This window comes from Balaenoptera physalus (assembly GCF_965194825.1).
Source record: "Balaenoptera physalus genome assembly, chromosome: 1".
Classification (NCBI taxonomy): Eukaryota; Metazoa; Chordata; class Mammalia; order Artiodactyla; family Balaenopteridae; genus Balaenoptera; species Balaenoptera physalus.
Window position 1 is genome coordinate 195,460,033 of NC_138882.1, and position 24,626 is coordinate 195,484,658.

The 24,626-nt window shown below is 61.6% G+C and overlaps 3 protein-coding genes across 11 annotated transcripts in view; 2 read left to right on the forward strand and 1 right to left on the reverse strand.

Annotated features, from left to right (window-relative positions):
- CFAP74 (cilia and flagella associated protein 74) overlaps positions 1-16,301 on the forward strand; it is an 80,549-nt gene extending 64,248 nt beyond the window's left edge. For 4 of the 9 annotated variants that reach the window (XM_082417615.1, XM_082417619.1, XM_082417616.1 and 1 more), the window contains 18 exons: positions 2,233-2,361; positions 2,577-2,664; positions 3,078-3,263; positions 4,020-4,153; positions 9,080-9,353; positions 10,433-10,531; positions 11,342-11,481; positions 12,117-12,251; positions 12,409-12,518; positions 12,648-12,703; positions 12,813-12,932; positions 13,219-13,374; positions 14,058-14,184; positions 14,328-14,482; positions 14,736-14,868; positions 15,116-15,246; positions 15,460-15,594; positions 15,791-16,301. In XM_082417615.1, coding sequence (XP_082273741.1) covers positions 2,233-2,361; positions 2,577-2,664; positions 3,078-3,263; positions 4,020-4,153; positions 9,080-9,353; positions 10,433-10,531; positions 11,342-11,481; positions 12,117-12,251; positions 12,409-12,518; positions 12,648-12,703; positions 12,813-12,932; positions 13,219-13,374; positions 14,058-14,184; positions 14,328-14,482; positions 14,736-14,868; positions 15,116-15,246; positions 15,460-15,594; positions 15,791-15,892 — 2,410 coding nt within the window. In that variant the 3' untranslated portion in view covers positions 15,893-16,301. Of the gene's footprint in view, positions 1-2,232; positions 2,362-2,576; positions 2,665-3,077; positions 3,283-4,019; positions 4,154-9,079; positions 9,354-10,432; positions 10,532-11,341; positions 11,482-12,116; positions 12,252-12,408; positions 12,519-12,647; positions 12,704-12,812; positions 12,933-13,218; positions 13,375-14,057; positions 14,185-14,327; positions 14,483-14,735; positions 14,869-15,115; positions 15,247-15,459; positions 15,595-15,790 lie in introns of all 9 variants that reach the window. The other 5 variants (XM_082417618.1, XM_082417620.1, XM_082417621.1 and 2 more) reach the window with 4 other exon arrangements.
- Positions 16,302-18,410: 2,109 nt separating this feature from the next.
- Positions 18,411-20,384, forward strand: TMEM52 (transmembrane protein 52). The gene is given in 7 exon segments (XM_082418349.1): positions 18,411-18,506; positions 18,588-18,631; positions 18,746-18,787; positions 19,431-19,609; positions 19,719-19,891; positions 19,895-19,969; positions 19,971-20,384. Coding segments are annotated over 7 exon segments (774 nt in total). The 5' UTR covers positions 18,411-18,440; the 3' UTR covers positions 20,166-20,384.
- Positions 20,385-20,656: 272 nt separating this feature from the next.
- On the reverse strand, positions 20,657-24,415 carry CALML6 (calmodulin like 6). Its single transcript, XM_082418508.1, has 6 exons — positions 22,560-24,415; positions 22,177-22,224; positions 21,303-21,507; positions 21,088-21,232; positions 20,886-21,019; positions 20,657-20,812 (listed from the first exon to the last, which is right to left on the reverse strand). The coding sequence occupies exons 1-6, from the start codon at positions 22,818-22,820 to the stop codon at positions 20,766-20,768; spliced, it is 840 nt and encodes a 279-aa protein (XP_082274634.1). The 5' UTR covers positions 22,821-24,415; the 3' UTR covers positions 20,657-20,765.
- Between the last annotated feature and the right edge of the window lie 211 nt (positions 24,416-24,626).

The window sequence follows — 24,626 nt, forward strand, 5'->3', positions numbered from 1 at the left end:
TCGGGGCGGGGGTCACCTGGGGTTACCCCGAGGGCCCACTGGAATCCCAGGGCCGTCACAGGAGGGAGGCTAGAGGACCAGAGTCAGACAGAGGTTGGCAGATGCTAGGCTGCTGGCCTTGAAGATGGGAGAGGGGCCATGAGCCGAGGGACACGGTGCCTCCAGAAGCTGGAAAAGCCAGGAAACGATTCCCCACGGAGCCTCCCAGGGGACCAGCCCTGCCCGCAGCTGGGCTTCCACCTCGGGAGACTGTGTCTGGTTCTGACCTCCAGAACCACGAGAATAAGTCAGTGTTGTCACCCCTGTGTCTCTGGGGAGCTCGCCCCCCCACATGGCCAGGCCAGGCCCCTCTCGGACACAGACAGGGAAGGAAGTGTGTCCTCTGAAGAAAAGTGGACGGAGCCCCGAGACAAGAAGCATGTTTCATTCGCAGTGTTTTGCAAGGGCGTCCGGACACCACAGTTGTCATTTCTTTTTTACGCTCCTTTTAATTTTTAGTGAAGTTCAATTACATGGAGAAAAGCAGGCAAATCCTACAGTTAGAGCTTAATGGATTTTCATTAACCAAACACACCTGCGCACCTGGCAGGCTGCTGCCACCCGGGGCCCCGCTTCCAGCCTGGAGGGCGGCGCGACGGGCGGCCTGGGTGGAAACAGACTGGCACGTGCGCCAGCCGCTGGGTCCCTGGGCCTCAGCACTGCCAACGTCCGGGGCCTGTTCTCCCCGGGGAGCTGGGAACTCGGGACAGGACTCAGGTGGGTCTGGTCAGGAAACGAGGTTTTGCAGGGCTCTGGTCGGTTTACCTCGGGACGCAGAGTGTGTCCACTCCTGGGGCAGGGTGGAGACAGGGAGCAGCGGGGGTTGTGCTTTCTCAGCCCCTCCCCAAGGCACAGGCTCGACATCATACATTTGTGGAGTGATTTTATTATATTTTTTTTAAAGTTTTTTTTAACGTGGACCATTTTTAAAGTCTTTATTGAATTTGTTACAGTATTGCTTCTGTTTAACGTTTTGGCTTTTTGGCCGTGAGGATGTGGGATCCTAGCTCCCGGACCAGGGATCACACCCACACCCCCCGCAGTGGAAGGTGACGTCTTAACCACTGGACCGCCAGGGAGGTCCCTGTTGAGCGATTTTAGAATTCAGCCTTCCTCACTTGTTTAATTTACCAGGTTTACGGACGCAGGTGTAGCAAAGGAGCTCGTTCGCAATGACCCTGGTCACATTAACAGCTGCTTGAGGAGGAGCCCAGCCAGCGGGGAACTGGGGCGGGGCTGCTGCCTGCTGAGGGCGGGAGGGCCAGTCTGGGCACATTCCGTGGCAGGGGACGCCCAGTGCTGGGTGACACTAGGGCCAGAGGTCACTGAGGGGAGGGGCTTAGTGACACTGGGGGTCAGAGGTCAAAGGTGCCCCCTTTTACTCCTCGGCCAGGACCACCCAGGAGCCCATGGATCTCCCAGGGGTCCCTGTCGGGCTGTGGGCTCTCCTTGCAGAGGGGCTCAGCCCTCAGGGTGAGGCCCCAGCAGCCACGAGGCAGGCCACGATCATCCCAGGTGGTTAAGGAGGTGCTGGAAGGCCTGGGAGGCTCTGGACCACGGCCCAGGGTTCCCGGGGAGCCCAGGAAGGGGCTCCCCCGCAGGCCTGGGGCAGCTTGCCCACCACCTTTCTTCCTGGCGACTGGAAGGCAGGAGGGGAGGGGGAGCGCACCGATGGGGGCTGTGGCCTGGGGTGGCTAGGATGGGGCGCCGCACGTGGCTGGTTGGGGGCACATCTGGCTTCTCTGGCTGGCCCTGAGCTGAAAACGGGCAAAAATTGGGGAAACTGCGGTCACTGGCCAAGGCCTGGCCGTCTGGGGACCTCCCGAGCGTCCTGCAAGGATCGTGCTGGCGCGTGCCCACACCTGGGCGGGGAGGGCAAAACTCTGTGAGGGCCGGCGCCCACCCCCCAGGCCCCTGCACCCAGCACCTGCCCGGCGAGGGTCTTCCCAGAAAACACTAGGTTTCTGAGAACAGACTGGGTGCCTTTCAGTTGCGACGTTTTTATTTGTAAGGATTCCTCAGCAGATGTCACTTCAGGAAAACCTGCCCTTGGCGAGCAGGGCTCTGAAGACGCTCCGACAGTAGGGGGTGGGGGGCATCTGGGAGGGTGTGCCCTGGGTCCTGCGGGGTGGGTACAGGCCGACCCGCAGGCACCAAACGCGGCGTCGCCGGCCCGGCCCTCGGGCGCTGCAGGTCGAAGGCCGCTCTGCGCCTGAACTTCGAGGTGTGCAAGGAGCTGCAGGGCCACCTAGAGCTCCTGCCCAAGACCGGCTACATCCAGGCCCTGTCGTCCTACTCGGTGCAGCTCAAGTTCCTGCCCAGGTGCGTGGCGCGGCAGGGTCCCTCCGCCCAGTGGGGGGGATTCTAGGTGAGAGTAGGAAGCTGGCTCGACGCCCACGTCGTGGCTCCTGTGTTTCTTACCTTTTATGTAATTTCTGGCTCTCGTCTGACTTCAAAGCACCCTCATAGTTCAGCATTTTGTCGTTTCGCAAATATAAAGAAGAAAAGAACATTCAAGTGCCTCCTGTCTCTTTCAGACGCTCCCTCCCGGAAGATGCCGGGAAGTATTTTGACAAGGAAAGCAGAGTCCTGGAGGCCCCGATGACTATCCGGGTGGCTGACCAGGTCTGTGTGGGGCACTTCTGGGAGCGCGGGCGCCCTTGGGGAGCAGAGGGCACAGGGGAGACGGAGGGAGGGTGTCTGTGGATCGGAGAGAGGCCCCGAGTGCTGTCCGGGGCCGGCAGGGCTGTCCCCAGGGCCCCCAAACACACACTCAGATCCAGGTGCCCAGGAGTGTGCACGTCCTCCGTACACACGCCACACGTGAGCACACGATGCACCGCACACATAGACGCACAGGTGCACACGTGTGTGCACACGCGCACTCCTGCACCCGCCCCCCCCCCATGCTGCCGGTCCCAAGCCAGGGGCCAGCAGGGAAGAGGGTGTGTCCCTGCAAGGTGCACCGTCGGGCATCAGCTCACAGCCAGGATGGTGCTGTTCTCATTTTTGGAAACACTTGCATAAACTGACCTCAGCGACCGGATGCGCTTGCCCTCCGCACTTCAGATCAAACCCGTGGGGTTTACTGTCCACGCCATAGTCACCACCTCGGACCTGGAGCTCAGCCCCTCGGGGGTGGACTTCGGCTACTGCACCATCTACGAGGCCATCAGGACCCAAGTCAGCCTCTGCAACCATTCCCTCCTGCCCCAGGAGTTTGGGTTCATCGGGCTCCCCAAGGTGCCTCGTGTGGTCAGAGCGGGAGGTTTGGGGCCTGGGCTGCTGCCCAGGGTCTAGGCGCCTGAGCCACTCCCGGACTCCACACTCACCTCCAGGCACCTTGGCCGGGGCCTCTCTCTGGCCGTCCCTCTCCTCATCCCCGCTGCCCCATCCCCACCTCACCCTGCCGCTCTTGCCCTCTGTCCGCCCGCTGCACCCTCAGGATCCAGAGTCCTCTCCCCGCCCTTCCTTCCGGGACTCTTGCCTGCCTCGCCCTGCAGGGCGGCCAAGACGAGGCCCAGGCCTGGCTGTCCTCACTCCTCCGGGGCCACGCCACCGAGGACCCCGCTGCCCACTCACATATATGCGGACACAGTCACACACACAGACACACTCACACACATATGTGTACATATGCATGCAGACACATACACACTCATATCCACACGTGCTCGCATGCATGCAGACGCACACTCACACATATACACACTCACATACACACAAGTGCTCACGTGCATGCAGACACACACACAGACATGCACGCACACCACCCTCTCACACACACTCACCTGCACACATGATCACATACACAGGGGCTCACACCCACGTAACACACATACATGTAGCCACACACACATTCACACTGGCTCACACACTGCCACACCCCGGCCACACGCACGTCCACGCCGGCTCCCTGTGGCCCTGCCCAGCGGGTCACTGGGTTTTCGCTGTGGCATCCATGGTCTTCCGTCTGCCAGTTTGTGGACATCCAGCCCAGTGACGGGTTCGGGACCATCCTGCCGCTGGAAACTCTGCAACTCGATGTAATCTTTCAGCCCACCAAGGCCAAGGAGTACAACTTCGAGCTCGTCTGCAAGTCAGAGATTAACCGGTGAGCTTGGCAGGAGGGGGCGCATGGAGAGCCCTGGCAGCCAGCCTGGGAGGAGCCGCCCCTGGCCGTCCAGGCTGACCACAGGGCTGGGCAACAGTGCCGGCCTCAGGAAGCTTAGACCCAGGTCCGTACGCCTGGGATCCAGGCTGCCTTGCAGGCGTGTGTGCCGTGCACGTGTGTGAGTGCACCGGTGGGCGTGTGTGAGCGTGCAGAGCATCCCCTGGGCGCGAGCCCCACTTGCCCTCACGCGCCGTGTGATGGGCCAGCCTCTGGGCCTCCCTGGCCTCCGTGTCTACCCTGAGGACTGGGGCTGAGAGGGTGCTGGGGAGAGAAATGGGCTGGACGTGGAGGGGCCCAAGGGCCGGCTCTGGCTGCTACTTGGGATCATCAGCCTCTGGTGGGGAATGTGCTGGGCGTCCCGCCCCCGTGGAGCCAGCCCCGCTGCCCCTCTCCTTCCCTTCCTCTCCAGTCCCCACCCACATTCCAGCCGAGCTGCTGCTTGGTCCTGGCGGGGGGCCTGGGCAGCCCTGCGTAGGGTCGGGCTGGCGCCCTCCTCCAGCCTGGCACGGCGCGACAGGCGAGCCCAGGATGTGACGCACCTGAGGGAAAGCAGGAAGGGGTTCACGGCGGTGATCTTTGGGAGCAAAGTGCAGAGTTAGAACCCGTGGAGGAAACCCAGGCACCAGACTCTGCCACCCTGCTGCGTCCCACTGCCCGCCCCTCCCCTCGGACTTAGTGACCCGCCCGTGGGCTGGGACCCTTCTGGGCTTGTTCACAACTCTCTCAGCCTCTGGAAAACAAGCCCCAGGAAAAGAGGGGATTGTGAGATAACCTCAGTACTCAGGACGGGCTCTGACCTATGGCAGAAGCTCCATAGATGTTTGCTGATTGAATGTGCCTTTAGTGTTTCTTCAAGAACTATCTACGTATAAATTGAAACTGCCAAAAACTCAGCCAGGAGCCGTCTTGGGGAGGCTAGAAAAGCTCGAACTGTGAGGCCTCAGGAATTAAAGCAGTGCGTGCGGAGCCCAGAGGAGATAGATAGATAAATAAATATTTAGGCAAAAGAATTGTTTTAAACATGACAGAAAAGGAAACAAAAATGGGCAATAAATAAATAAATAAATAAATGAATATATATATATATATATATATATATATATATTTTTTTCCCCCTAGGAAGAGATGGCTTTATTTTTCTGCCAGGCAGAAGGGAAGACACAGCAGGCTAGTGCCTCAAGAACAGTGCCCCCACTCCTTCACAAAACAGTCACAGCTGCCATCAGGCAGCCCCGCAATTGGGTCTTTTTGTCTCTGGGTTACTGGCCTGCAACTTTTTTTCTGAAATGCAAATGCTACAAGGGGTGCTTTGCTACAAGGGAGTGCAGGATGTAATTCACATAGTGTTAAAGAGTAATAGGTTAGCTTTGTGAAGTACAAATCTAGTTACAGACACTACAGATTAGTAACAGTTAAAAAAAAAACAAAAAACTAGGAGTGATTAACTCTTTCAGGCCAGTTTAGGTTTCTTCTCTAGCCTGTTCACTGCTCCCTTTATTTTCCTTGTTCTCAGGAGAGGGAAAACTTCATTTCTATTTTTGCTGCAAACTAATTCCCCACTGCTAGTTCATTCCCTCCATATCAATAGAGGAAGGGAAACGGGCGTCGTTCTCGTCTAGCTGAGGACAAAACTTCAGTTTTGCTCCACTTGACAAACACCAGCTGTCCGGCCCAGGGGCCCATCTATCTCCTATTTCAAATTCCCACCCCCCCGCGAGAGACGTGAACCCCAAGAAATCTTTATTGGGAGGATGAGGGATGACGGCCTGTCTTCTGTAGCTTCTTCAGGGTGGCAAGGGGCTCGTAGACCCTACTTAGTTGGGGTCATGGAGCTCTCGCTCTGTCTAATTAAGGGCCCCAGGGTGACTTCTGTTGTTGTTTTGGCAGGATCTGTTCTGAGAAATGGCTGGAATCTTTGCATCATCATTATCTTGATGTAAACCTATTGTAATCTGATAAGGGTCCTTCCATCCAGTTTGGAGACAGTCCTTTAAATTATGTCTTTTCCAGTATGTATAATGCCCTGGTTGTAGGTCGTGGGGCATCTGATCAGATCTAGGTGAATTCCTCCCTTTTCAAGTTCCCGAAAATACCTTGAGATTTCTGTACATGTTAGTGAGGTAGCCTTCCTAATTTATCTGCTAAAGCTGCTGGGGATCCAAGAGTTTCCAGTCTCGTAGGTGCTGACAGGTGCGTCGCGACTTCCGTATGCACTCTTTCTGAACCTCCAATATTTAGTGTTTTCTCGGAGTGGAAGTCCAGGCCAGCGCGGGCAAGAGAAGAGAAGGTGTCCTCAAGGCAAAAGAAGCCTCGGCAGCTGCTAGGTCAGCCTCTCCCCCGTTCTCCACCACAGCCTCGGAGTTCCGCAGCCGAGTCGGCGGGCTGGGTGTGGTCAGGCACAGCCCTGTGGCAGGGAGTCCGTGGCGATCTGGACTCAGAGATACCCTCCAACCCTCCGCTCTCCTGAAGGAGGCTGGCGTGGAGAGAGATTCCCGAGCTTCCGATCAAGCCAAGGGGCCCTGTGGGGCCCAATAAATATATTTTTAAATGCAAAAAAATTTTTTTTAAAGTTTAAAAGCCTCCCAAAATGAAAGATGCAGATGGCTTCACTGATGAGTTCTTCCAAACATTTAAAGAAAAAATGATGCCAATTTTACACAAATCTTCCAGAGAACAGGAGAAGATGGGAAATCTTGCTGCCCTCAGCCCAGTGCTGCTGCTGCTGCTGATGATGTTAATGATGATGTTAATGATGATGATGATGATGATGATGATGATGATGATGATGGGGATGAAGGTGATGATGATGATGGTGATGATGATGATGGTGGTGGTGGTGATGATGATGGTGATGATGGTGATGATGATGATGGTGATGGTGATGATGGTGATGATGGTGATGATGATGATGGTGATGATGATGATGGTGAGGGTGATGATGATGATGGTGATGATGGTGATGATGATGATGGTGAGGGTGATGATGATGATGGTGATGATGATGATGATGGTGATGATGGTGATGATGGTGATGATGATGATGGTGATGGTGATGATGGTGATGATGATGATGGTGAGGGTGATGATGATGATGGTGATGATGGTGATGATGATGATGATGGTGATGATGGTGATGATGGTGATGATGATGATGGTGAGGGTGATGATGATGATGGTGATGATGGTGATGATGATGATGATGGTGATGATGGTGATGGTGATGACATTCTGGAGGTCAGGCACACCCCCAGAGCAGGGCTGATTGTCCCCTGGGCCTGGCCCCTATGACGGGCACCAGCTGCCTGTGTGACCAGATAAAAGAAGCTGGAGGCTCGCACACAGCTAGGCAGGGAGACCAGGCACGTTGCATGTGTGCCTCTGGGGTCAGGAGAACATTCCCCACACGCTGATGGGCTCATCTCACCTCGGTGGTTTTTGAGGGGGAGAGAAACATGTATAGCGTGAACGGAGATAAAAGCATTTTCTCAGCAAACGTGGCACTGGGTGTCCTGGGTGAACCCGCTGCCTGCAGGTCACAGCATCTGCTTGGGCCTGGGTGACGGGACCTGACGGTCTTTCCCTGCAGCGAAGTGGAGCAGGACCTGAGAGAGCCACGGGGGGCTCCTCAGAGGGACATCGGATGACGCATGGTCACAAGAATGGAAAGGAAGGGGCTGGAGGGGACTTGGGTGGGCCCCCCACCCCCGGTTCCCAGGTCAACGGAGCAAGGCCACAGGCCGCGTCCCTCACAGGCCCTTGAACCAGCCGGGAAGCAGCTCCATCACCTTCCTGAAGTGACTCCAGGCAGCTCTTACTTTTTATATGTAATGATTATCACATTCCATACATTTGTGCTTTTTCAATTAATTAATTTCTAACAATAACCTCAATGACATCTCCACCCAGAAGGAATTTTTTTAACATTTAGAGCCTGTGGTCACAGGACACAAAAATATACATTGAAATATTTCAACCTATGAACACATTTTTGTTACGGACAAGTATGACAGGGCCATTGACATCACCTCATAAAGCATTAAAACATACGTAATTAGGATAAAATCCAATGGCACGAGTGCAATGGAAGTAGGAGTTCAAAGAAACATGGAATGTAAATTTTCCACTGGTTAAAATACCAAATATCTGTTTTTTTAAAACCGAATGGTGGCAAGAATCAATTCACTATGGTATATAGATTCCCATGTTTATATTTAAAGAGTAATTTATCAGGTTTTTAAAAATATTTATTTATTTGGCTGTGCCGGGTCTTAGTTGCGGCATGCAGGATCTTTAGTTGCAACATGTGGGATCTAGTTCCCTGACCAGGGATCAAACCCAGGCCCCCTGCATTGGGAGTGCAGAGTCTTAACCACTGGACCACCAGGGAAGTCCCCTATCAGTTTTATTTTTTTTATTTTTTTTTGGCTGTGTTGGGTCTTCGTTTCTGTGCTAGGGCTTTCTCTAGTTGTGGCGAACGGGGGCCACTCTTCATCGCGGTGTGCGGGCCTCCCACTGTTGCGGCCTCTCTTGTTGCAGAGCACAGGCTCCAGACGCGCAGGCTCAGTAGTTGTGGCTCACGGGCCTAGTTGCTCCGCGGCATGTGGGATCTTCCCAGACCAGGGCTCGAACCCGTATCCCCCGCATTGGCAGGCAGATTCTCAACCACTGCGCCACCAGGGAAGCCCCAGTTTTAGTTTTTAAATGTCAGTGAATATTTAAGGAAATAAGCCAGAAATTACCTCCTTTGCAACTGTTTAAACTTGTGATTAAAATTTTAACTATCTAATTAAAATGTGCACAGGGGCACAAAGTATTTTCAAAATTTACTAAAATTTTGAGCTGAGCTGCCCACGCTGTCACTTCCAGGTGCTTCAAGCTGACGTGCCGGGCCGTGGGTGTCCACCCGCCCCTGGAGCTGTCCCACTACCAGGTCAAGTTTGCGGCCACCTCCTTGTATGACACGTCGGTGGCCACCCTGTACGTCATCAACTCCCGCCTGAGCAAGAACTCGCCGACGCCCTCGGTGCCCCGCATCAGCTTGGAGGACGCATCCCAGGGACCCACGTCTTTCGAGTTCCTGCTGCCCCCAGACTCCCCCATCACCATCTCACCCTCGGTGGGCACCGTGTGGCCAGGAAAGGTGGGTGTGGGCCCCACGGGTGGGCCGGGGCGGGACCAGCCCAGGGGCCCGGTCTCTACTCACCCTGGACCACAGCCATTCAACCAGACAGCAGACGTGGAGATCAACCTGGATGCTTATCAGACCCAAGCAGGCCACGGTGCCCTCCGCCCAGCCCAACTTGGCCCCAGAGGTGGGGCACCCATGGGCAGCTGACCCCACAGGCCCCTGGCTGGAGGCTCCAGCAGCTCAGGCTGAGGGAGGGTGTGCAGCCCTTGGGTCTCACAGCAGATGGGCACAGAGGCCACACAGCACCTGGTCACCAGGAGCACAGGTGCCTGTCCACTGGTTGATGGGTGAAAGGTTTCCCCACCACTGCTTTTGCTGATAAAGCAGAAAGAGCCCGGGCCTGGAGGCAGAGACTCCCCGGGGCCATCACAGCCTCTCTGAGCTGAATTCCTTACCTTCAATAGTCAGGGGTGACAGCCACTGTGAGGGGACTCAGTGGGGAGGGGCACGTGCAGGTCCTGGACCCTGGCAGTGTTTCAGTAAGTGATTACTGAAATGCATTTTATTAAACTGAGCAAATTCAGCTTAAGTCATGGGTCTCCTCTCCAAGGGGGTTACTGCAGCCGTTACCCACCCCTGCTCCCTTGCTGCACTGAGCACGGGGCAGGCCGTGGTGAGTGAACCCCCTTGGGGACCCGGGGCCGTCCCGGGGGTGGACTTCAAGGTGGACGTGCTTCAGGAAGGGGGGCAGGTGAGGGTGCAGGGACTCACCCCCAAGTCTCAGTGGCTGAACACAAACGTCCCCTGCTCACTCGTGCCCCATGGGCAGTGGGCTGGTCCGTCACGGGGACCCCCCCCCCCGCATGGTGAGAGGGGCTGGGTGATCATGTCTGCAGCCACTCCAACCTCTGGGGGCAGAGGTCAGGAAGGACCTTCCAGAAGGGCTCGTCTAAGCTGAGACCCCAAAGAAGAGATGGGGTATCACCCCGGGATGTCCAAGAGCGTGACCAGGGGATCCCAGCGGCGGCGGCAGCAGGGTGCTGGGGGGCACCCACAGGGGCCCCTCTGCCCTCCAGCCTCTCTCCTCACAGAGGTGCCTGGTCCGGGTGGCCTTCCGGCCCGTCCTGCCCAGCGAGCTGATCCACCAGGAAGCCTTACAGGCCCTGACCAAAGAAGCTGAGGCCAAATCGGTACATGGCGGGGGGCTAGGGGAGCCTGAGGGGGGACGGGGGTACTGCCCGCTGTGCACCAGGCCGCTGCACAAAGGCTTGGGAACAAACCCCACCGGCCTTGAGGCTGGGGGGCCAGGGGGTCAGGAGCCCTGGGCAGACTTTTCTGGAGCCTTGTGTGTGTGGAACTGTTTCAAGAGGTTAACACTTTTTCTTGGCAAGGCTCCTCCCTCCCCTCTTGAAAGCATCGGTAGGCGGGGTGGATCCCCAGACGGTGGTCCCGGGAGGGTGGGCCGGGCCCCTCTGCACTGGTTAGCAGGGGGCTTGCCCTTACAATGGAGGGGGAACAGGTAAACCTCAAAGGGGCCTGTGGATCCTAGCAAGCTCAGGCCTGGAGAGAGCCACCGCCGGGCTCCTGCCGGGAAAGGGCGTCCAACAGAGCGGGGCAGTGACAGCCCAGGGCCTGCCTGCTGCCGCCCTGGGGACGCAGAGAGCCCCGCGACTTCCCCCGGCCTCTGGGTCCTGACCTTGAGCACCCGTGCTGTCATAGCAAGCGCAGGGGGAGGGGCAGGGCCTGCAGCCTGCGGGCAGGGCAGTGAGGCTGGGGGCAGGGCACAGGGACCAGGACCCCCAGTTCGGCCAGCCCTCCGCCCTGCCCTGCCCCGGGCCTCGGTCTCCCGGATGGTAAAGACAGACACTGGGGTCTCCGCACCTGCCGGCGGTCTCCCCCAGGGCGCCGCTTGGAGTTTGGGCCCCTGGGGTCCTGCCCTGGGCGGTCTGCCGGGAGCAGAGTCCCCGGGGAAGCCCCACTGTTGGCCTCCCACCTCGCAGTCCCAACAGGACACGGCCACCCAGAGGAAGGACCAGCGGAGACAGTCCTTCTCCACACTGCGGCTGCAGAACCGAGACCGGCTGTTCCAGGCCTCTGCCTCCCAGCCCCCGGAGCTGCAGAAAGAGGACCTCACGTCCAGGTGGGTCCGAGAGAAGGCTGCCCCCCACAGAGACTTCCCCCACCTGGAGTAGAGCTGTTTTGAGCCTTGTGACTGGAAGTCCAGGGTGGGGCTGGCTTCAGGTACAGCTGGAACCAGGAGCTGCCTTCCTGGGCACCTGCTCACCTCCTTCCCCTGGGGCCCTAGGGCCCAGGGTCCCTGTGAGCAACCTCAGTCCAGGGGCTGGGGAGATGCTGAGCCCCTGACTCCCATGTTCCCAGCTCAGCAACCCCAGCCTCCCCAGCTGCCAAACGAGCTCCAGAGAACTCCAGTGGGCTTGAGCCACTTGCCAGCCCTGGACCCTTGCCTGCGGCTCCAGGAACATGGCTCTCTGGTTGGGTGCCTGACTGGACCCTGGGAGAGGGGAGAGGCCACCACAGCAACCAGGGAAGGGGTGAGAAAACCAGCTGGTCAGACAAAACTGGGACAGCCACAGCCTGGGCCACAGCGTGGCCCCCCAAGGCTGCCACCCCATACCCTCTGGCCCAGGGCCCAGGGCCCTGGGGAGCAGGCATGGCCTTACGGACCCCTCCATGGAGGGCAGCGTGGGGCGTCTTGGGCCGCTGGGGGCAGCCTAGGGATAGGGGTGTGAGAGTACCTTGCCGGTTCCACTGCAGCTCCCAGGAGTACCAGGCTGCGCAGGCCACGCTGACCAGATCTTTCCAGGGGAAGTTTGACAAGTTTGTGGTCCCCTGTGTTGTTGCCAGTGGTGACACCAAAGGAAGGAAGGGGACGGAACCCCTGAGCTTCAGGTGCGGTGCTCTGGGCAGGGTGGGGCGTGGTTGGCCAAGAAGGCACTGTCCCCGCTCTGCAACCCCCCAGATCTGGGCGGGGCCAGCATGGGGTCAGACTGAGAGGGCGGGGCATGCGGCGCCCACTCCACCCTCAGCAGCTACCCGCCGCCCCCAGTCCCCACAACACCGTGTACCTGGAGCTGTGGTGTCCAGCAGTAGCACCATCCATTGTGGTGACGTCCGACAGAGGCAAGACCATCGCTGACTTCGGCGACATCGCTGTAGGTGTGTCCTGATCAGGCCCAGCCCCTCACGACCATCCCCCACCCATAGGGACCCAGGCACCCCGTCACCGCCTGGGCTCCCACGCCCCACCCCCAGGCCTGGGGCAGCGACCTGACTCCCCCGTTTCAGGACACCGCGGCATAAAGAAGGTCTCCATCCAGAACATCTCCCCCGAGGGTCTCGACGTATCCTTGTCCATACCCGGCCCAGGCAGCCTGCTGCAGGGGTACAGGGGTGTCTGGTGAAGGGCTGCGGCCCCGTACTTGCCACCCATCCTTGACGCTGGGCCATCAGCTTGAGTACTCCGTGCTGAACCCCAACGGCCCCTTTGTCCTGCTGAACCCCATCAGCAAGCTGGCGTCTGGAGAGACCCGGATCCTGAAGCTGTCCTTCTCCCCCCATGAGAGCGTCCTGGTGAGTCCTAGGCCCACCCTGAGCCGGGCTGCAGCCTTGGGGCTCCACGGCCCCATTCTCCACTCTGCACACCTGCCAAGTGCCCAGGCCCTTAGGCATCCAGCCAGGCCCCGGGAGCCACTGGTCCTCCTGGGCCCTGGCCTCTTGCTGGAAGGAGGAGGAGAAGGCCAGGGAGCTCCAAGCCGTCTTAGGTCCCGCACGCCCTGACCCGGCTGCTCCGAGACAGAGCTCCCACACCTGCCTCTGACACGTGTCTGCTCCACGCTAAGGGACGTGGTCTCCACAGGCCCAGGAAATGCTGGATGTCATCACCAAGAGAGGCACGCTCTCCCTGGCCCTCGTGGGCACAGGCGTGGCGTCCGTGACCACGTGCTCCATTGAAGGAGGCGTCCTCAACATGGGCTACGCGATCGCCGGAGAATCCACCTCCGCGGGCTTCAAGGTAAAGTGCGTGGTGGGGACCCGGTGCCTGCCCTGCCTCCTGGGAGGGGTCGTGCCCCAGGAGGGGGTCAGCCCTGCCTTGGTCAGGGAGCCAGTGCGGGTGGAGGCCGCTCCCACCCCACCCCCCAGCAGCGGTCACCTCCACGGCCCTCTGTAGCCGGAGAAGCTGAGGTTGCACGCCCTCCTCCCCCACCTCCCCGGTCCCTCTGCTGCCCGGCCTCCTCGCTGCTCCCGTCCTCCTGCCTCAGGGCCTTTGCGTGGGCTGCCCCGCCTGGGATCGGGGGAGCTCAGCTCAGGCACAGCTCAGGGGAGGGGCCGTGTGGGCTCCCCAATCCAGGCAGGAAGAGGCACACCTGGCTCTCGCTGCTTCCCCAGGGTCTGAGGGACATGCCAACCTCAGGATGAAGCCACCCACAGGGCACCTGCCTCCTTGCCCGGTTTAGTCCAGGTCCTGATAGCAGAGCCCAGGCCAGGGACTCCCGGAAATGTTTTATGGGGGGATGGGGTGCTCTCAGGGGAAGAGGGTGAGGGCAGAGAAGAACCTGGGCAGGGATGCTGGTTCGGCTGAAGGCCAGCCTGAGCCTGACTGCCCAGGGTGTGGCCCGCGGGCAGCAGAGGGAGCTGAGACCTGGTGGCAGCAGCCTGGCCATCGGTTGGCCAGTGACTGAGCCCTGCTCCTTGCAGCTGCAAAACAATTCCCCGCTGCCCATCAAGTTCTCCGTGCAGTTGGACAGCCTCTCCACCAGGAGCGGAGACCAGCACCGGCTGCCGCAGTTCCTGGCCTCCCCAGCCCAGAGGACGGAAGTCGTGGGTGAGCTTGGCCGGCTGGGGGGGTGACCGCTGCTGGGGAGGAGCCAGTCGAAGCGGGGGACTGTGCGGGGCGTGGGGGTGCGGGGCTGGGGGGCGCTGGGCGCTGCAGGGGGAGCCGGACCTGCCAGGCCGCCCTGCCCCCAGGCACGCAGAACTACAGCGGCCAGAGCGTGTTCAGCGTGGTCCCGGTGGAGGGCGTCATGGAGCCGGGCAGGGCGCAGGACTTCACCGTGACCTTCAGCCCGGACCACGAGAGCCTGTACTTCTCTGACCGGCTTCAGGTCATGCTCTTCGAAAAGGTGCGGCTCCAGGAGCCCAGCCTGGACCCCTGCTCCCGGCCCCACCCGCCGCGTCCGCGTGTCTGAGGCCCTCGCCCTCCCCCGAACGGCCCCACACTGGAGGCCTGCTGCCTGGGGGCTCTGCGTCAGGTTGGGGGTCATGAGGTGGAGAGACCGGAGTCTTGGGTCCCACAGGCCTGCACCCCAGCACTGCCCACTCCCGGAGCCCCATTCGCAGGCTCGCGGACCGAGGCTGCTGTGCTCCTGCCCCCAGAAAATCTCCCACCAGATCCTCCTGAAGGGCGCGGCCCGCAAGCACACGATGTTTGTGGAGGGCGGAGACCCCCTGGATGTGCCTGTGGAGTCCCTGACCGTGATGCCTGCCTTCGACCCCCAGCGCGGAGAGGGTGAGACCCCTGAAGTGCTGGGAGCCCCAGTGGGGGCGGGGGCGACAGTAGGAGGACCAGTCCTGCCCTGACGGCACCCTTGGCCCTGGGGGCCTGCGAGTAGGGCCGGCGTTCCTGGCCCATCCCCCAAAGCGGGCTGTCCTCCCCCAGCCCTGCCCACTATCCTTGCCTGACCCGGCAGCTCCCGCACTCCCTTGGTGGTACTCCGCCCCTGCCCTGAGCCCCCAGCCAGGCCCTCCCTCTCCAGAAGCTGAGGAGCTGAAGCCCATCCTGGTAACCCTGGACTACGTCCAGCTGGGCACGGACACGCCGGTCCCGCCTGCCACCCGAGAACTGCAGGTGGGCTGCATCCGGACCACCCAGCTGTCCCCGAAGAAGGTGACCCCAGCACTTCCCTGGCCTGCCTGGCACCTCTGCATCCACCACTGCCTGGGCAACCCGGGCCCCTCCTGGCCTTGCCCCCCAGTAGGTGTGGGGTGGGCAGCCTGCTGGTCAGGGCTGAGAGGGCAGGTGCTGGGCTCCCTCATCCCCAGCCCCGCTGCCTCCCGGGAGCTGTGCCCGCCCACCTGCTGACAGCACCAATGCCTGCAGACTGTCGAGTTCAGCCTGGACGGCATCGCGTCCCTGCAGCACAAGGGCTTCACCATCGAGCCCTCCAAGGGCTTTGTGGAGCGCGGCCAGACCAAGACCATCAGCATCTCCTGGGTGCCACCCATCGACTTTGATGTAGGTGCCTTGGACGGCGGCCAGGGAGCCTGCGAAAGCCACAGGCTGGGCAGGATGACAGCCCTGCCCCCACCCAGGGAGGGGACTGCGGGGGGGCCCTGGGCGGGTGAGGTGGGCAGCGCCGCGGCCAGAAAACATCTGTCCGCTATGCCAGCTGACTGACGGTCCCCCTCCTTCCCCGCCTCTCCCCTTCCAGCCGGACCACCCACTCATGGTGTCAGCCCTGCTGCAGCTCAGGGGGGACGTGAAGGAGACCTACAAAGTCCTCTTTGTAGCGCAGGTGGTGACCGGCCCCTGAGGCCACAGGAGTCTCTCCACGGAGCCCCCTTGGATCTTCCTGCCACATTCAAAGCCCTCCCCCGGTCTGTGGACCCAGCAGAGCCACCCAGGGGCCTGGGACCTGGACATCCCCTGCTGGGCAGCTTCAAAAGGGTGGCCCCCCACATGGCCCCATGGCCGGGGCACCCCAGCTCCACAGGCACGGCCGCCTCCTCCTGCCCTGTGTCCAGTGAGTCCGGGGCCAAGGGCTCCTGTCCCAGCCCCACACTCAGAACTGGCAATGAGGCCTGTCCTGACCACAACCTGCTCCCAGCCTGAGCCCCTCGGAGCCCCCAGCCCCACCAGCACCCGCCCAGCCTTTCAAGGTCCCGGTGGGGGGAAGAGCTGCGCCCGCCGACCTGTCAATAAACCCTGTGTGAACCTGTGCATCCAGGCCTGCAGTGTGGGCCGCGGTGAGCCCTGGGGTGAGCCGTGAAGGAGAGATGGGGACAGAGTCCCCGGGGGGGCAGCCCCTGCTTCTCACCCCCACTCGCAAGTCAGTCCATAAAACAGTGAACTAGGCCTGGAAGACAGGGGAGCATCCTGAGCCCTGGGGGAACAGCTGGGCGTGGCAGGGGGGAGGGGGGCGGCTTGCGGGGCTGGAGTTGAGACCAGCCCACACCCAGAGAGGCCGGCGGGGAGGGAGGGGGGCGGCAGGCTCCAAAGCCCAGGCGGCCCCTTAGGCCTCCCTGCTCCTCCCAAGTTCCAGGGTCCCTGATGCCCCCAAGCAAGGAGCGAGCAAACGTCGGGGACACGCCCTCACTGTGTCCTCCCTCACAGCCCAGCCAGGGCCCGGGGGACACCCAGCCCATGAGTTTGGTTTTCCACTTTTCTGAAGTGAGTCTGGGCTCAGCCTTCTGGGTCCTGACCAGCTCTTCAAGGGAGAAGCCCCCAACTCCCAGCCCATGAGACCCTGTTGGGAGCTCAGAATAGTGCCTGCACCCAGCCCCTGCCTTCTGGAGAGTGGCAGGTTAGACACTGTCCCCACAAAGCCCACCCATCCGGGCCCCCTGCGTACAGCTCAGCACACCCAGCCGGCCCAAGCCACCCCCGTGCCTGCCGCCAGGCGAGCACACACAGCCTTCCCGGGCAGGAGTGGAGGGCAAGGTGCATCTGGGGAATTTCCTGGGCACAGGCTTCAGGACACCAGCCTGGAGCCCTCACCCCACTTCCTCGGTGCCCTTGGTGCCTGGAAGTCTGCCATCTCCCTAACCTTGAGCCAGTGACAGGTGGCCACAGAGCAGGATTTTGCAGGACTTCAGTCTGGTGGGCAGACCCAGGTCCTTTCCTAGCCCTCACAGGGGCTGCTTTCTCACCAGGTGAGAAGAGAAGCCAGGGTCCTGCAGCCCAGGCCAGGCCCCAGAAGGAGGTCCTCCCTGCAGGGCACTACCCCTGCCTCCCCCCAGGCAGGCCCGCGGGAGGGGCAGGCCACTCTCCTCTAAACCCTGGCCTGGCTCTCAGGGCTTAGAACCAGCGGGCCCTGGTACTCACTGCCCAAGGCCCTGCCTGCACTCCTGCCTGCTGGCTGGACCAGTGCCCATTCCCCTCCCTCCCACTCCTGAGCCGGGCCTCCAGAGCAGAATGGAGGAAGAGGGCGGCCAGGAGCCAAGCTCAGCCAGCCTGGCTGGAGCAGGGTGGGCAGGAGGGGCCCTGGGGGCCATGGTACAGCCTGGAAGTGCTGGACAGCTGCAGGACAGAGGCAGGACAGAGATCATGTACCTGGCAGATCCAGGCATGAGAGAGCCTAGCCGAGGAGGCCCTGCCCTCAAGGAGCTGCAGTCACTTCCCCTCCAGTGGGGAGATGCTTGTGGAGTACGTCCTGAGTGCAATGAAGAAAAACACGACAGGGTAGCTTCTCCTCCCACTCTCCGCAGACAAGGCACACCACCCTGCACCTTGCCGTGCTGACCACCTCCCTTAGCCTGAGCGCCGGATGGCGGAGCGGAAGGCAGAGGGCAGCGAGCGCCCGCAGCGAGAGTGCACACTAAATGTAGCTGAACAGCGCGCTAGGAACGCCCCAGCGTCTTGACTGCTGCAACCCTTACCTTGAGCACCGGGGTGTGTGCGAGGCGTGGCCATGTGTGTCCTGGCCGCCACCCTCCGAGGCCACACCCTGTGCAGACCGGGCCACAACTGTTCAGGGTGCGCCCCGGTCCACCCCAAGCCCGACTGCAAGAAGCCAGCGGGGCGAGACCGTCCCCCACCCCGCGACCCTAGGCTGAGGAAACACAGAGAAGACGGACCTGCGGGGAGGGCCAAGAGGTGGGGCTTGTGGGCGTGGCTTGTGTGGGCGGGGCCCTGTAGCGGGGGAATCTAGGGCCGGCCCAGAGCCTGCGGGGGCGGGGCCGCTAAAGGGCGCGGCTAACCTTGGGCGGAGGGTTGGGGCGAGGCACATGGGCGTGGCTACAGGGCGAGCCCTCCAATGGACGCGGTCTCGGGGGGCGGGGTTTGCTCTGGGAGGGGCCTGGGGGCGGGGCCTCCATAAAGCCTCGAGGCTAGTTGGCTCGCGCTTCCCGTCGGCGCTGAGCATGTTCGCTGGCGCCCTAGGTGACCGCGGGCTCTTGCTGCTGCCGCCGCTCCTGCCGCTGCCGCAGGTGGGTCGCGGGGTGCTCGTGCACCGCGGGGCGGGGCGGCGCTCGGCGCGCCCTGGCCCGGGCTCACCCCTGTTCCCACAGGTGGCGCTGGGCTTCGCGGAAGGCAGCTGCGACCCCTCGGATCAGTAAGTGGTGGCGGGGAGGGAGGGAGCGGGGGCCTGGCCCCACCTTGGGGGAGGCTCGGGTGGGCGGTCGGCCGGGCCCTGCCTCGCCTGCTCCAGGTGCCGCCGTCCCCGCAGGTGCCCGCCCCAGGCCCGCTGGAGCAGCCTGTGGCACGTGGGGTAAGTGGAGGCCGCGGCGCGCAGCCGGGTGCGACGGTTCTCCCCCGGGCCAGGCCCACCAGACCCCCACCCCGCCTGGTTCCACGGCCGAGGAGTCGCCAGCATTGTCCCCCTCCGGGGCCGCTGGCGGGAAGGCGCTGGGGCCCGCAGAGCCTGGCATGCCGACCCCAGCCTCCTCCCCCAGCACCAGGGGCGACCTCCTGCATGGGTCCTGCCTGAGTTCCCCATGGCTAGGGACACCCCCGGGGCCCTTGGCAGGACTTGCCCTATAGCCTGCTTGCCCACCTCCCACTCCCTCGCTCCCCGCCCCTGTGGGAGGCCCCTGTGAACTTGGTCATTGGTCTGGGCACAGGACTGTGCAGCCGGTCTGGGACAGTGTGTCCTGGGAGTAAGCCCAAGGCCACTTGTGGCCAGCCCTGGAGAGACGGCCAGCGCAGGCCAGCAGCAGGAGGCCAGGCCGGGCCAGCTCCTCAGGCCCAGCCCTGGCCAGCAGGAGGTCTCCGGCCTGGAGAGAGAGTCCCTGGTTGTCTTTTATCCTATCCATTGCCTTGTCTTGGGCAGCTGAGCTGTGACTGCCCCCAGGGAGCGGACGCCCAGTGGCCAGGGGTCAGTCCAGCGGCGGGTCTGGCTCCTCCCCGCCCAGGCTTATCCTGCTCACTGTCGTCCTGCTCCTGCTGTGTGGGGTCACGGCCAGCTGTGTCCGGTTCTGCTGTCTCCGGAAGCGGGCGCACGCCCAGCCACACCTGCCATCAGCACCTGAGCCTTGCGACCCGACAGCCATCCCTGCGGACAGTGACAGCCCCATGCACAGCACTGTGTCATGTGAGTGCCGGCAGACCTCACCCGGCGGCCCACCTGCCTGAAGGGGCGGCGGGGGACTGGTGGGGGCCAGACCCACCCATCCCCACAAACCCATTCTGGTTCCCTGCAGCCTACAGCTCCGTGCAGTACCCGCTGGGCATGCGGCTGCCCCTGCCCTTTGGGGAGCTGGACCTCGACCCTATGACCCCTCCCGCCTACAGCCTGTATGCCCCTGAGCTGCCGCCCTCCTACGAAGAGGCCGTCAAGATGACTAAAACCAGACAGGAAGAGCCACCCCACTCCTAGGAGACCAGCCCCCTTCCTGAGGCCTCATGCCTAGAGCCCCCTCCAGGGCCCCAGGAGTGGGGCCGCAATGCCCAACACCCCTGGCTGTAGCCCTGGTGCCCCCGGAAGGGGCAGGAAAGCTCCCCCGAGCCTCCCGATGCCATCAGCCACTCTGTGCTCACAGGGGACTGTGCAAGGGCACCCCAGCCCACCCTCACCATCCTTCCCCCCCCCCCCAAGGAAGGCCAGCCATCCGGCACATTGCTGCAGCCCTGGCCTCGTTGCTATGTAACGCTGGGCATCTGAGCCAGCCGGCCCTGTGTTGGCCACACACACACACACACACACACACACACACACACACACACTGCTACGTTCAGCCCTGGCCCCTGGCCCAGGCCCAGCAGGCCCTCAGCCCAGATGAGGCCCCACGGACCTAAGCCTCAGGGCTCAGGGCCTGCTGTGATGTCTACAGCTTTTTGGAGAGAGAATAAAGTTTCTATCTAAGTGATCTCCGTATGGAGGAAAGAGCTCCGGGAGGGGCCCTCGGGCAGCCGCCTCCCAGGGCAGGCAGGCAGTGTGAGTAGGTGGTCCTCAACCTATGCCCAGCCTGGCCTTCCGGCTGGTGTCCGGAGCCCAGAGCTGGGCTGTAGGCAGTGTCAGGTGTCCCACAGAAGTGATGGCCCAAGTGTGATGGGCAGCTCAGGAGAACCCTCTCCCTTCTCCAGACCCACAGCTTTGCATCCCCTTTTTCCAGCCTTGTGACAGTGAGGCACACACGAGTCTGGCTGGAGCGTTTATTGGCCACGGAGCTGGCATGGGGTGGATGGCAGGGTGGGCAGCAGGGTGATGGCAGCAGGCAGCGGGCTTCCCATGGCCGCAGTGGCTGCTCCTACTGGACCAGCTTGAAGGACTCCCCAGTCATCATGGCCACGAACTCTGAGAGCAGAGGGACAAGTCAGCAGCCTGGCCCGACCCGGCCACCGGGCTCCCAGGCCCATCCCCCACTCACCCTCGTAGTCGATGGTCCCGTCCCCGTCCTTGTCGGCTTCCTTCATCATCTGCTCGGCCTCCTTGTCGGCTTCCTTCATCATCTGCTCGGCCTCCACCTCGCGGAGGGGCTCGCCCGCACGCGTGAGCACGTACCTGCGGAGTCGGCACTGAGCTGCAGCAAGCGGGGGGCCCGCCACCCCCGCGCCCGGGCCAGGCCCTACTTGAGCGTGCCCCAGTCGATGTAGCTCTTGCCCTCCTTGTCGAAGATGCGGAAGGCCGCCCTGAGCTCACTCTCCTGGTTCTGGGCCTTCTCCCAGTACACGCCCATCAGCGCCAGGAAGCCCTCGCAGTTGAAGAACGCTTTCTCTGCAGGGAGCAAGCGGCAGGTGCCCGAGTGAGGGCGGCGAGCCCCTCCCCACTCACACCCAGCTGACACCGCCCCCCGGCTGCCCCTGGCCGGCCTCTCTCTCTCTGTCCACGTCCTTGGCCATGGAGGCCAGCTCGCTCTTGGTGGGGTTGATGCCCAGCAGACTCGTGAGCCGCTCCAGCTCGTCCGTCTTCACCGCCCTGTTGCCCTCCTCGTCAAACATCTCAAAGACCCCCTCGTACTCCTTGATCTGCTCCGCCGTCAGGCGCTCCGTCTGTGGGGACACGGGCCCAGGCTCGCCAGGGGCCCCTCCACCCCTCAGTCCGGGGGAGGCTGGAGGCCCCAGGACACGAGGCCCAAGGCCCCCGGCCCCAGCCCAGAGCAGGCTTGAGGCCAGGCGGCACAGGGGTGGGTCGTGAGGGGGGAGCAGGGCTCCGCGAGGCCACTCAAAGGGGACGGCGCTCGAGGCAGGGGCAGGCCAGCCATGTGAGAGGGCAGAAGGGGCAGCACTGGACAGCCAGTGAGGCCAGGGGAGGGACGCCATGGACCAGCGTGGGGAGGAGCCTGACCTGGGGGCCAGGGTGAAGGCCCTAGCCTGTTCTGGAATCCCAGAGGGATAGTCCAGGGCCGGGCCACCCCGCCTGCCACCGTTCCCGGCCGCTTTCCGAAAGGGCTGCTCCGGCCTGGCCCCCAGAGCAAGGGCGGCGCCAGTGGCTGGCAGGGCCCGGCCTCGGGCCCCCCACTCCGCGCTCTCCGCCCAGCCTCATTGGACGTCTTCCTCAGGTGCGCAGAGACCCTCCCACCTTTGGTCACGGCCCCAGCCTGATCCCCGTGTGCATAGAGGCCTGCCCGTCCTCTCTCCCCCAGGCACTGCGCCCAGCTCCCGCGGGACCGCCCAGCCCAGCCCACCGGGGGCTCTGCCGGGCGCCGGGAGCAGCCTTACCATGTCTGTGGCCGGCTGAGGGGACACTGCACGGTGGCGCTGGAGCTGCTGTGGGCAGAGTACAAGGGGCAGAGGGGGCGGCTGAGTTTTAGCGGGCCCAGCTGCCCGGGGTCCCTGGGGTCCAGATTCCAAGAGCCTTTTATGGCCAGGAGATCCTGTCAGCCCTATTTTGGGACAGTTTGGCCCTTCCCCACGTGGCCCTTCCTGGCCTGAGCAGCCCCTCACCCCAGAGCTCCCTCTCTGACCCTGGGTCCCAGCCAAGGCCCCCTGGGCCACGGCAAGGATGGACATCGTGGGCCGGGGCAGGAGAGGGGCTGTTCCCTTCTCCCCAGTGAGCCCCTTTCCCCCACTGTGCAGCGGGAGGCCCCACGGGCTGTCATCACTGCTTGGTGAGGGCTCTTGTTGACGGCCCTCCCTGGCCAGGTGTCACCCTCACATCCCCAAGGACCCAGGGCCCAGCATGGTGCCAGCACTTTGCAGACACCCTCTAAAGACAGGTTCAATAAACAAATGCACTGGGATCCCCCTCTGGCCACCCTGCACAGAAGGGGCTGGGAGTCCACAGTCCCAGGAGAAGACAGCTGGCCACGAGCTAGGGGCGAGAGGAGGCGGAGCAGACAGGACCAGGGGGCCGGACTGGCCATGGGGAGGCCAAGCCAGGTGTCCTCTGGGCGGTCAGGGGCTATTCTCAGGGAAACCTGACCCCCTTCCGCTCAGAAGAGCAAAGCTGGCCCCCGAGGGAGCCCCGTGGCCTGGCTGTTTAGTAACAAGACGCCACCGCAGCACACACACCCCTGCCCTCGGACACACACACAGCCCTCGGACACACACAGCCGCTGCCACCCCGACCTGGGGCAGCGGCTCCGGCTCCCGACACCAGGCCCAGGTCCCGGTGCTCCCGTCGGGGCAGTGACCTGCTGGCCTGGCCACGGCACTCGGAGGTCTGTGATTACAAGCTGGGGCGGAGGGGGCTCCTTCCATCCCCCCTCCAGCTCCTGCCCCCAGCGATAGTCACAGACAGGCCCCCACTAGTTCCCTTCACCCCCGTGCATGGCCCCCAGAGTCACGCACGCCGACACACATCTGCCTCGGCCCCATGACCACCTGACGAATCTGAGCAGGCGAGGTATGCCCTGTACCCCACCGGCCTGGCTGGCCCTCAGCCTGCCAGAATATGGAAGCCACAGGGACATTTCCTGCTGAGGCCCAGGACAGCTGCTGAGGCCGCAAGATTTGTGCTGACGGGGACAAAATGGCTCCAGCGGGCACCGGGCCAGCGGCCCCGGGCCGGGATGGAAGAAGAAGCCGGCTCTGGGCGCCCTACCTTTGTCCTGGCTGCTCCGGGCCGTGGCTTCAGACGGTGAGAAAAGACTTTCCCACCCCTTCCCTCAAAAATCCCCAGACCATTTCAAGGAAACTAGTCGCATCTATACGCCCAGACCACAGCTGGAGAAGAAGAAGGCTGGTGCGGGCTGCCGCACGACGGCAGTGGGGCAGGGGGTGCGGGGAGGGCAAGGGCCTGCGGAGAAGGAGGGTGTGAGGGTCAGTTTTGCATCCCGTTGGCCAGGCTACAAGCCCAGGTGTTTGCCCAAACACTAGTCTAGGTGTTGCTGTGAAGGTGTGTTTTTTCATATATGTATTGATTACAGTGGTGAAATTAGCGTAAAATATTACTCAGAAAAGGGAACTAACATGTACTGAACATCTGTTATGAACCACAATCTTTTCTTTTGTTCTTTTTTGTATTGTTTGTGGTACAAAGCACATAACATAAAGTTAACCATCTTAACCATTTTTAAGTGTTCAGTAGCAGTTCAGTAGCGTAAACTACACGGGCCTTGTTAGGCAGTAGATCTCCAGAACTTTCCACCTTCCCAAACCGAAACTCTGTCCCCATTAAACACTCACTCCCCAGCCCGACACCCACCCTCCTGCTTTTCTGTACGGATTTGACTCCCCTAGGGACCTCGTATGAGTGGCATCAGACGGTATTTGTCCTTTTGTGTCTGGCTTATTTCACTCAGCATCATGTCCTCTAGGTGCATCCGTGTTTTAGCAGGTGTCAGAATTTCTTTCTTAAGGTTGAATAATATTTCATTGGATGAACAGACCACGTTTTGTTTATCCATCAATCTATGGACATTTAGGTTGCTTCCACCTCTTGGCTACTGTGAATAATGCTGCAGTGAAGGTGGGGCTCATGAAGGGATTTTTCCATGTGATTAACATGGAAATGTGTAGATCTGAGTAAAGCAGATGACCCTGATAATGTGGGTGGGTCTCATCCGAAGAGCGGAAGGCCTTAAGAGAAAAGCCTGAGGTCGCCAGGAAGAAGGAGTCCTGCTGTACACCACCTCTGGCCCTGAGCTGCAGCCTCGGCACCTCCCTGGGTCTCTAGCTGCTGGACAAGCCACAACCACATGAGCCAGTTCCTTAAAATAAGTCAGTCT